The 12,924-nt window shown below is 37.2% G+C and overlaps 1 protein-coding gene across 1 annotated transcript in view; it reads right to left on the bottom strand.

Annotated features, from left to right (window-relative positions):
* LOC124554842 overlaps positions 1-12,924 on the bottom strand; it is a 511,599-nt gene that overhangs the window by 306,684 nt on the left and 191,991 nt on the right. The window contains exon 12 of the mRNA XM_047128504.1: positions 6,457-6,549. Within this exon, the coding sequence (XP_046984460.1) occupies positions 6,457-6,549 (93 nt within the window). The remainder of the gene's footprint in view (positions 1-6,456; positions 6,550-12,924) is intronic.

The raw sequence follows: 12,924 nt of genomic DNA, 5'->3' as shown, positions 1-12,924 counted from the left end.
TAGCACTGAAGCAAGAGTCTTGTCAGTTAATGAAGTAGGCTAATATGTAGATGGGTAATAACAATATCATTACAGCCCCAGAAGTCAATCTAATGCTCTCACGACAGATTTGAGCTAGAAATTTCAGTTATGGAAACTGTAGCTCAATGGATGCTGCAGTCACAGTCAATGCGGGACCAAATACAATTTATGTAAAATTATAGGAACTATGTTCAGCTTATCATTCCCAAGAAAATCAAAAATGAAGATAGTGGTTTAATGCCATGTAGACGATGAGGCCATTGGACAGAGCGTAAGCCAGGACTGGAAATGAAATTGGCTGTGTCCCCTTCAGAGGAATAATCATCCTAGCCTTAGCCTTCAGCAATTTAGAAATATCACAAGAAACCTAAATCTGGATAACTGGATGGGGATTTCAACTGCCATCTTCCAGAATACGAGTACAGTGTCTTATTACTGTACCATCTCAGTCACATACACTATGAAATTTTGCCATTTAAAAATTTCAATGGTTCAAGTTCTTTCACAGGTCTAGCTTTGAGGTATTTCATATTTGTCAGTCAAGTCAGTCTCTCGTTAACCACACAACCTGTGAATCATATTCATAAACGCTAACATTAAAAAGATCTAAATCATGTACAATAAAAACACAACAGGTATGATTAAAATTTATGCTCACTGTTTTATCACTGCAAACTTTAAAATAAGTATTCGCTGCCCATTTCTCCAAGTTCTTGATAGCCAGCCAAGGCTGATGAGATGGGGCTGCAAAACTGGATTAAAGGTAAAAATAGAGAATTCATCCACACACAAAGAAAACTCAACAGGGCCCTTTACTGTGGGTGAGATAGAATTAGTAGGAACAACACAAAAATAAACAGTTTCCTTAAAGGCACCATTCTTCTGACTGTGTATTTAAAACAGCATCAATCAATTTCAAAAGAACCACAGTAAAAAGAACACACACTCACAGAATCCACAGCTGAGTGAGCTAATACATGATACAGCAAATGCAATACCATTTGCCTTCTCTAGATTAGAGAATACCTCTACACGGTGTAGCATATGTAGAAAATAAGTGTAGAAACACTTCCAGTTGTCTAGGGTGGTCTTGTGTAGAATACATCTACACGGTGTAGCATACCTGTTCAGAATTTATACAGGCTGAGTGTTGAACATCCACTAAACATCCTTTCCTACACAACAGCTAGGAGAAGTACTGTAACATCAACTCTGAGAGCTTCAGGAGTCTTCCCTGATTCAGAAGTCAATCAGGATAGCATTCTCAATGAGTCAGAATACTGTCCTGTTGCTTGAAAGGTTCCAGAGGATTCAGTTGCAACAGCATGTGACAGTGAACATTGTTAAAACCAGGAACTGCATTCTCCACTACATACATTATTACGAAGTATAACGGCTTTCTCTTTTGCACAGTTTCCTGGCAGCATTGAAATTTTGGTCTTGTCTAATACTAGATGTCATAATGTCAAAATACTCTGCCACTGTCTGGCTCAAACAGATGCTTACAACTCATTTTTTCTGTGCACCATTTAAATATGCAACAGGAAAGAGGGAAATGTTAGTGGTACATGAACAACACTTCATCACACACTGTAATGTGGCCTGTGGATTACAGTTGTAGATTTTGATGTTAATGTAGTGGACTGGTGATACAGAACAGCACCCACCTCCGAAAGTAAGACCTAGTAAACTACGATGCACATGTTTCACTTCCACGCAAAAAGGTCATATAAATACTATACTGCGTTGCAAAAGAAGGAACGTGCTAACAAACTGAACAGGACAGGGGAAGCAGCACAGCACAACATTGTGGAGCCTTCAAAACTTGGAATGGCCAGTGGTATCATGCAGATGTTGGAGTGGTACTGAAAAGTTTCCCCCTCTCCTGGTCTACAAATACCTAAAAATCAGACTTTTTTTCTCTCTCTACTTCACCAAGGAAACATTTAATCATTCTTATGTTACCCTTAGCATTTAAATGAAGTGTAAGGTGGCAAAGGGTGTTATCACAACAACTAAAAACAATATGTAACAACGGTAAGTCTAGAATAAATACAATATGTGTAAGAGGATAGATTATTGTTGACCACAGGAGGCCGCATGCAGCCAACAGGCATTTAAATGTGGCAGAAAATGATAAGCTTCACTTTCAGACGAAGTTCATCTTAACATACAACAAAAGCATATCTCCTCGGAGGCTATAAAGACCTCATTAGTCACTTTTCAAACTAAAACAAGCTGATCAGGCTGTAATATTTAAATAGGACATGGAATGATATGGCTGTGATGTCATTCAACCAATGCCACAGATCATGGAGCTGCAGTAGTGTGTGTATGGATCTTGTACTGTAGAAGAGTTGGTGCTGTTTGCTTTAGTTTGGAGTATATCTACATCTACATCTATGTAGGTACTCTACAAGCCACTGTACAGTGCATGGCAGAGGGTACCCTGTACCACTATGAATCATTTCCTTTCTGGTTCCACTCACAAACAGAGCACGGGAGAAGCGAGTGTCTATATGCCTCCATATGAGTTCTAATTTCTTGTACCTTATCTTTGTTGTCCATATGCACAATGTATCGGCCACAGTAGAATCGTTCTGCAGTCGGCTTCAAATGCTGGTTCTCTAAATTTTCTCAGTAGTGTTTCTCAACAAGAAGGTTACCTTCCCTCTAGGGATTCTTATTCGAGTTTCTGAAGCATCTCTGTAACACTTGTGTGTTGTTCGATCCTACCGGTAACAAATCTAGCAGCCCGCCTCTGAACTGCTTCGATGTCTTCCTTCAATCCAACATGGTACGGATGCCAAATACTCAAGCAGTACTCAAGAATAGGTCACACCAGAGTCCTATATGCGGTCTCCTTTACAGATGAATCACCCTTTCCTAAAATTCTCCCAACAAACCGAAGTCAGCCATTCATCTTCGCTACCACAGTTGTCACATGCTCATTCCATCTCATATCGCTTTGTAACATTATGCCCAGATATTTAAATGACTTGAATGTGTCAAGAGGGACACTAGTAATAATGTATCTGAACATAACAGGTTTGATCTTCCTATTCATCTGCATTAACTTATATTTTTCCACATTTAGGGATACCTGCCATTCATCACAGCAACTGGAAATTTTGTCTAAGTCTTCTTGTATCTTCCTACAGTCACTCAACTTTGACACCTTACTGTACACCATGGCATCATCAGCAGAAAACCACAGATTGCTGCCCGCCAGGTCTGCCACATCATTAATGTATATACATATGTATATGGATAACAACAGCAGTTCTATCACACTTCCCTGGGGCACTCCTGATGAATACCCTTGTATCTGACGAACACTCGCCATTGAGGAAAACATAATGGGTTCTATTATTTAAGAAGTCTTCGAGCCACTCACATATCTGTGAACTTATTCCATATGCTCATACCTTCGTTAACAGCCTGCAAAGGGACACCACATCAAATGCTTTCAAGAAATCTAGAAATATGGAATCTACCTATTGCCCCTCATCCATAGTTCATAGTATATCATGTGAGGAAAGGGCAAGCTGAGTTTTGCAAGAGCGATGTTTTCTGAAACCATGCCGATTTGTGGACATAAGCTTCTCAGTCTCAAAAAAATTTATTATATTCAAATTGAGAATATGTTCTAGGGTTGTGTGAGGTCTGCAGCTTGTCTAATTTTAGTACTAGTACTTTTCTGTTAAAGATGTTTTTGTGTTTGAATTTCTATTGCCTCTCTTTACATTCTAGCATAGTAATGACTAGAACTTGAGAGACCTACAGTACCAGGAATAGAATTTGGTGATTCAGGAATAGAATTTCGTGATTCTCTAGTCTCAGTGTGTGATCTGCTACTGCTAATTTAACAGTGTTGCCAAGACAACAATTTCTCACATTTCTTAAGCCAGGCATTGACGAAAAAATTTCTCACATTTCTTAAGCCAGGCATTGACGCTTCTTTTAAATGTTCCCATGTGTGCTTAACCACATGTACAAGAAATTTTGTACACTCCTGCAGTGGCAAGTGGTGTTCAAGTATCCACGCACTTTTCATGTCGGTCTAATCACAATGTCAATATAGCACTATACTGACGTGATCTGTGCTGTATTTATGAATGGGAGTGCAACTTCTCCTTGCTCTCTCTCTCTCTCTCTCTCTCTCTCTCTCTCTCTCTCTCTCTCTCTCTCTCTCACTCACTCACTCCACCCCCTTTTCTTTTTTACAATAGAATCTCCAAAACTTTTAGCATGTGGTACTGACTGTTGTTAATGTGTTTCTTAAATGATTGATCTCCTCCTGCTCCAAGTCTTAATTACTTCATTTTTCTTTTGGGATAGTGATTGGAATTTCTATGAAGTGGACTTTTAGATTGTCTGCCCTTAAGTTCCAAACGTTTTTCAAAGTACATGAACACCCAAAAATGAAATCTGACATTCTTATTCTCTTTCTATTGTGAACTTTACATTAGACTTAATACTATTCAGAAAATATAGAAATTCCAAGAGTTGTTTCCTCCACAAGACCATATAATGAAAGTGTCATCAACATACCAAAACCAACAACTGGGTTTCTTCTTGGCTATCCAAAGAGGGCTAATTCTTCCAATTTTACCATACAGAAATTTGCAACAAATGCACTGAGTGGATCCTCATGGCCATAATATCAATTTTCTCCTATAATTTGTCCTCACACTGAAAGTAAATTGATGTGAGACAATATGTAAGGTGATTTGTCATATTCTTCATGAAAATACATTCCGTGTGTGACTTTACTTCATTCAGAACTACCACGGTAAACAGTGATACAACATCAAAAGTGGCCAAACTACCACTTGGACTCAATGTGAAGAATTTTAATTTTCTGATAAAGCAATTAGAATCCTTAATATTAGAGATGGTTTTTTTTATAAATTGCTGTAGGTGAGTTGTCAAGTGTTTGGCAATTCCACAGGTTGAGTAATCAGTTGTACGAACAACAGGTCTTCATGAAATGCCCCAGTTGTGAAATTTTAGCAAATCACACAGTCTCAGTGTCAATGTTTTTCATTTGATGATGCACAGATTTAAAACACTACATTAATGTAACACATGCAAGATATCAAAGGAATTCCTTCAGCCTGACCAGATGCCCCTGCATCAGTGGCTGTACATATGTAATTGAGTTGATGGTGGACACTGCAGACACTTGATGATACGAATGGAATTTTATGGAAATTTTTCTTATCACTTTCCCAGTAAATTACTTTTTGCTGTTGATGATGTAAATTTACACTGTAACTGCACAAATCCATTCAACTTGAGAATTTCACCATCCTTTCAAGACTTTGGCAATAACAGTACTTGAACTAATACCATACTTCACTTCCATCTGGTGCGTCAGCCCATTCACATGTAGCAAAAAATGATTTGTATCAGTTTTAATTTAAACTCTTCTCTCAACTATTCCAGATTCATAATCTGACTTCCAGTTGCATCAAACTGAACTGTTCCACAAGTCAGATGTGGCAGTTTAGGATGATATTACAAACTTCCGCTTTCGACAGCAACTGGTTTGATACTGGAAATACTTACACTTTGAGTTCTAAATATTATAATTTGTCTGCAATTACTTATTGGATTTCTTAGAGTTAAACATAGTAGAATTCATCTCTACGAGATCTATGACATAAGGTGCAAAAATTATTGTAGAACCATTTGGACAAGTGAAATTGGCACCAATGTCTTAAAGAAGTTCTGACAGACAGAACTAGGTAGATAGCATCACCCTGTATATTGTAGAAAAGTATATACCTTTCTGACCACCTTAAAACCATGAATTCATTTCTGTTTACTTGAATTATTTGTGTGTTCATTCACTCTGCAGGCCAGTATTACATTGATAGTGCTCCAAAAAGCCAAACACAGATGCCACTTCTGAGGTTTCCAATGTTGCATGAAGGAAGGGACCATTGCTTAGCTCCTCCCCTGTCCATCCTCTGGTGACCCGAGCGCAGGGCAGAGCTAATTTCTCCACTCCCCATATCAAGCACAATATTGTAATCCTCAGTCACGATAAAATCCACTACCTAACTGGATGAGCAACGTTCCTCTAGTGGCTGACTAGAGCTCCATATTATCTTTGTTGACACTATTACTTCAGTCCAACTGTATTCGTGACCTAAAGTGTTCATAACTAACCAAATCATGAAGTCCCCAGAGATAAATTCACACACATTTATCATTTCCACCCCCAAAAAATTACACTCTATGCCTGTCTTTCATGTCTGTGTGTCTTAAAATTCTATGCCTTAAGGTAATAATATTGTAAGAAATCAGTGAAACCTGTTCTTTATTCCAAAATCTACGTAAGTTATCAGTCTTGAAAACTATGAAATTTGTACTAAAATTGTTGCAATTTCATGTTACTTATACATTAAAAATGTGAATACTTACATGCTTTTTTCTTTCATATATAACTTCAAGCTCATCTGAATCTTCTTCAGTGCCACCATTGCGGATATCATCAGGTGTTGGGTTACTGGGGTGCTGAAAGAATAAAACATTACATTATACACAAAAAATTAACAAAGTATGATGAGTTGTGGGCCGATTCTTCACAAGTGTTTACTTAGTCATATGGAACTTAAGAGCGTGCACACAGGAGAGGGAGATGGTGTTACAGTCATGTTTGAATAGGCAAGAGTGCCTAAAATACTAGGACATAATGAATTGAATTCATGACCAACTATTACAGTTCAGAAACAGGAAGCAAAATACAGAATCAAGAGAGTATATCAAAAGCCCAGTTACTGCTGTGACATCAACTTCAGGATTATAAATATGCAGGTCAATCAATAAATAGTTTACATCAATTGAAGTATCAAGTTGTTGGGTTATGTGGTAGTACTTGAATACAAAATGAATTAATATATGCTGAGTAACCGGACTTTCTACTCTTTTAAGACAGTTACAACTTCTATTGCACTAAAGGATCAACGTCTGTTCCCGTATATAATAAATGGTTCAAATGCCTCTGATACCGAGCGAGGTGGCGCAGTGGTTAGCACACTGGACTCGCATTCGGGAGGACGACGGTTCAATCCCGTCTCCGGCCATCCTGATTTAAGTTTTCCGTGATTTCCCTAAATCGCTTCAGGCAAATGCCGGGATGGTTCCTTTGAAAGGGCACGGCCGATTTCCTTCCCCTTCCTTCCCTCATCCGAGCTTGCGCTCCGTCTCTAATGACCTAGTTGTCGACGGGACGTTAAACACTAATGTCCTCCTCCTCAAATGCCTCTGAGCACTATGGGACTTAACATCTGAGGTCATCAGTCCCCAAGACTTAGAACTACTTAAACCTAACTAACCTAAGGACATCACACACATACATGCCCGAAGCAGGATTCAAACCTGCGACCGTAGCAGTAGCGCGGTTCCGGACTAAAGTGCCTAGAACTGCTTGGCCACAACGGCCGGCTCCTGTATATAATAACCAATATTAACAATGTGAAAGATGATCAATATTAATAATATTGTTAATTTTTGCTGGATTTTTTGTTGTACTAGTCATTTCGCATTCAGAAGCATAACTGCATATATTTATGGGAAGTCAGGTTAGCCAATATTTTCTAAAAATTCACAATGGGTCTAGTTTTGTAGTAAACAAATTTTGCCACTTTTCTAAGTACACAAAACAAATGTAAGTTAAAGCCTGTAAACCAAATATACATAGGGGTGAGGAAAATAATGTTAAAATCATGCTTTTAGAAAATTTGGTTTTCCTGACTAGTCACTGCAGAAGTCTATTGTGTGTGTCAACTGTTTGTAGTCATTACATTTTTGCACATAATTTAGTATTGTACACTATATTTTAATCTCTCAAGTGCAAACAGCCCCAACATCAACAAAATGGAGTAGTCAACAGTGGTTGATACACAGCCTATTTCTAGTGTATTCTTCTGCTGCATTTCTTAGAAAACAATGTCACATTAACAAACCAATGGGAAAATTACCAAGGGTTATTATGACAATCAAATTTCAAGGTCAGGCAGAATCAGTTACGAGAAATTGATCTCCTATGAAATGTAACATGAAACAACAAGATAAAATACATGTGAGAGCTATTTCCAAAAGCTCCTTTCCATCTTTCTTACAAAATCTACACACTCTAATGCCGAGCTTCACGGCGTACATGCCTCATAAACGGGAAGTATGCACTACAGTAAAACTAAAGGTAAATAGTAAATGTTTTAACACATTGTATATATCAGCTCTTGATCAAACAATACTATGTTCCTACCAATTCAAGGGAGTATCCAGTGCAAGTTAGGGGATTGCAGCTGCACCCTCCTTGGATTTTCTTTTTATCTTTCACAAGGGTACCTTTTGTTGCTTCCATCTGTAAATTATCCCTTACTATCACTTTACCACTTGCAAAAGTTAACCAGCATCATCCTTCTTAGTTTCAATGCTTAAAAGTTTAAGTAGTAATCTGAATTTCAATTACTTGTGACATTCTTGTATTATTTTTTCCAACATACAGTTTAACAATAATGGTGAGAGTTGGCAGCCATTCACCGGGTGAGGTAGTTGGCAGCCCTATGTCAGGCAAGACGTGTGAGTTTTTGCAATATCATAAAGGTAAGTTATTTGGGTTTCAATAAAAGTTAGTTTAGTACATATTACTCATTAAATACACTACCGCTCATTAATCTCAATACACCCAATAAATGACATCTAGATCCCTGTAGATAAGGTCTAAGGAAGAAAAGCAATAGTACAACAGTTGTACACATGTCACGATTTTTGTTTGTGGCCATTGAGATACAACAGATACAATAGTATCCAATAAACAATGTAAAGTACATAAGTGTTATACCTATCTGATATGTTTGTTTACCTACTTGCCAACAGACGTCGCATTTGGTGCACCTGTGTTGTTCCCTGCAGTGACGTGATGTCCGCAGTGAACAGCAAGCACTGCCACGATACATAACATGTGGTTCCTCCACGTCAGTTCCTTCCCAGCATTGATGTGTGCACATCGCTAGTATGGCTCCACAAGTGAAGATATCCACAGAAAAACATGCTGCAATTGTAGCACTTAGCCAAGCAGGTTTATCTATTCGCCAAATTGTGAAACATTGTAGTGTGTCTATAAGGGGAGGGTAATACACCCTTCACCGCCAAAAGACAACAGATAGCAATAAGGACATAACACAACAAGAATGACCTCATAAAGCAACTAAAAGTGATGATAAATATATCAGAATTACCAGTAAGAGAAACAGATTCAAAACAGTGCCACAAATTTGTGCATAATTGGTAGAAATGAACATGTCAACAATATCTGTTGCAACAGTAAAAAGGAGATTGATGGAAGCCAGCTTGAAAAGATGTGTCACAGCAAGTAAAACCCTTATAAGGCCCATAAATAAACAGAAGAGACTTGAATGGGCTAGAAAACATCGTAATTGGACACCGGAAGAGTGGACAAAGGTGTTATTCACCAATGAATCAAAGTTTGAGAGTTTTGGAACCAGAAGGAGAATATTTGTTCGCCAACTTGTATCAAAAAGGGTAGCCAGCAGTGTATTCTACCTACAGTTAAACACGGTGGAGGTTCTAGTGTGGTTTGCAGATGTTTTGCCAGAGATAGAGTTGGCGATAGCGTGAAAACAGAAGGATGTATGGATCAGATGCAGTACCACTGCATACTTCAGTATCATGCAATACGAAGTGGACTGCACTTAATAGGGAAAGGGTTCACCTTAAAACAGGATGATGACCCAAAAAATTGGTCGGCATACTGTACGAAATACAAAGCATTAAAGGAAAAACAGAAAGTACCGAATGATATGGTAGGGCTGTCCTAAAGCCCCGATTGTAATCCCATTGAAATGGTCTTGGATGAAGTGGACAGATATATCAGGAAAGTTAATATATCCAGCAAGGAACATCTCTGGAATATTTTTAAGGATGTGTGGAATCATATAGATTCACAATACCTACAAAAACTGATTGACCGCATGCTCTGAGTTTGTGAGGCAGTCATTAAATTCAAAGAATGATACTTTGATTAAAGTAAAATATAATGACTGAGATTGTGTTATATATGTGGAAGTTAATATAATTATATTTTGTGAGAAAAAACGTTCGATTTGAGTTGTAAATCTGAAATACCAGGGTGTATTGAAATTAATGAGCGGTATTGTATGTATATTAGTGTGGGTTTTTAGCTTCCTATTAAAGGCATCAATTTTCTCTCTGTTTTATTCCAGAAAATGTGAAAATATCTTTAGGTTGGAGTCATATTTTTGTTTATGTTTTGGTGCAATTAACTTAGAGAATCTCATTTCATTGTTCTTTTTTTCTTTCCAGCAATTTGAGTAGAGCATAACAATCCATTACTAAGTTCATATCTCCAGAAATTTGTGTAAATGTTAAGTTGTTTGATTTAGAAACATATGCACTAGTAGAATGAGATTTCCACTCTGCAGCAGAGTGTGCGCTGATATGAAACTTCCTGGCAGATTAAAACTGTGTGCCGGACCGAGACTCGAACTAGGGACCTTTGCCTTTCACGGGCCAGTGCTCTACCAACTGAGCAACCCAAGCACGACTCACGCCCCGTCCTCACAGCTTTACTTCTGCCAGTATCTCATCTCCTACCTAGTCTCCTGCACTAGTAGTTTGTTTACATAACACTCTACTGTGATGAAGTTAATTAACAGATACTGAAGTTAAGTACTGAGTTCTTGTTGTAGGCAGAAATAATTAACTTTTTATGTTATATCATACATCTGAAGTACAAAACTGTGGGCCTAATTTTTGCGGCTCGCAAATAATGAAACTTATTGTAGCTTAAAGTGTGTTCAGTGAATTAATTATACTTTTAAGTATGTAATCTGTGCTGCAATATGTGATGATGTGCATGAATCTTGCGGTTACATGTGTCAGGCAGGTACCTTTTTTAGGTTAAAATCAGGATTCAGGGATCCTGTTTTGAAAGAAGTCAGAACAACAGAAGAGCTCCGCAAAATGCTTAATAATGCACAGAAAAGTAAAGTTAGCCCATTTCATCAAAATGTTACAGGGCTGAGAAGTAAGATAGAAGAGCTTCTTGCCTGTTTGGGACATTGAGAGAGCTCTGACAAGATAGATATACTGTGCCTATGTGAGCACCACATAATAACAGGATTAGATAAGTTACACAGAAAAGATTACAACTAGCAGCTTACTCAGGCAGAATTAATATGGGAAAATGAAGATTTATTACATAAATTAAGACAGAACACAAGTTCAAAAACTTTAAGAACCATAGATTTTATACCGATCACCACTCAGATGTATGTACTTGGGAATTAATACTGAAAAATAGTTAACTTTAAATTTTAGCTGTATATTATTCCCCAACAATGAGATTTTGAACTGTTTATAAGGAATTTGGTTTCCTTACTAGGCTATCTGTAAGACATCAACAAGCGGTTAATAGTCTGTGGTGGCTTCAATGTAGATTTCCTAAGTATTTTGATACAAAAAATTATCTGGAAACTTTATTTTGATCTCAGTAATTAACTTTGCAACAAGGATGGATAAAGACGGTAGGGCATTAACTAATAATGTTTTCTTTAGTGAAGCTCAAAGCAAAACAATACCTATTTACCCGGTAACAACAGCTCTTTATGATCACTATGCACAGTTACTTAGGATAAATAACTTAGTGCCTTACAGTATGGATACTCCTTAGTGAAAATCAGTTTGAATAATTTGACACCAGGACAAATGTTTTTCAAATTAATTTACAAGAGATGACTTGGGGTGATATTTATAGTGAAATGAGTGCAAACACTTTAAATTTAATCTATTGCATGAGACATTCGTATCATTATTTGAAACCAACTTTCTGCATAAACTAATAGAAAGGAAATTAAACAGCCATGTAAATAACTGGGGATCATTAGAGGGATTAAAGTATCTTATGAAAGGGAAAGGGAAATGTATCTAGTGGCAAGAACAAGCAGAGATCCTGCAGTAGTTGCACACTACAAAAAAATAACTTGGAATTACTAAGAAAGGTTATCAGAAGGTCAAGTAACATGCACATTATGTCAGTAATCATCAATTTCAACAACAGATTTAAGGCTATAGTGAATGTAGTGAAATGAGGGATGGGACAACTTGCCACATGACAAGATAACATCACTATTGAACTGAATGGAAGGGCTATAAATGGTAAGTCACAAACAGCAAATATCTATAATAATTATTTCTTAAATACAGTAGAAAGTAGAGGACCAAACAGTTCAAAGAAAAAAATCACAGCAATATGTTAAAGAAGCAACTGTCATTAAATTCAATCATATGAATATATCACCAACTTTTCCTTTTGAAATTAGGAAAATTACATATTCTCTCAAAAATAAAAGCTAACTGGTTTTGATTGTGCTTCCAATAGAGTACTGAAGCTTTGCTCTCATACAGTAAGCCCACTCTGATCTGAAATATGTAATGTATCACCAACTCAAGGAATTTTTCCAGAGTTACTGAAATATGACATTGTGAGGTGTAGGAGAGAGATGTCAATAACTACTGACCCATTTCACTGCTGACATCATTTTTCAAATTTTCTGAGAAGACTATGTATTCTAGAATAGTATCTCACCTTAGCAGCAAATAATATCATCACCATATTAGAGTTTGGATTTCAAAAGAGCTCTACTGGGAATACCACTTACATGTTCACTCACCTAATTTTACAGTTATTAAATAGTAAAATAGTGCCAGTTGTTATTTTCTATGACCTTTCCAAGGCACTTGCTGTGTGAATCGAAGTATTCCCATAGAGAAATTTAAGTTTCATGAGCTTGATGGTATAGCCAACCAATAGAAAATATCACATCCAACCAAAAGAATGCAGAA

This window comes from Schistocerca americana, chromosome X, assembly GCF_021461395.2.
Source record: "Schistocerca americana isolate TAMUIC-IGC-003095 chromosome X, iqSchAmer2.1, whole genome shotgun sequence".
In the NCBI taxonomy this organism is placed as follows: domain Eukaryota; kingdom Metazoa; phylum Arthropoda; class Insecta; order Orthoptera; family Acrididae; genus Schistocerca; species Schistocerca americana.
This window is presented reverse-complemented; position numbering and strand designations above follow the sequence as displayed.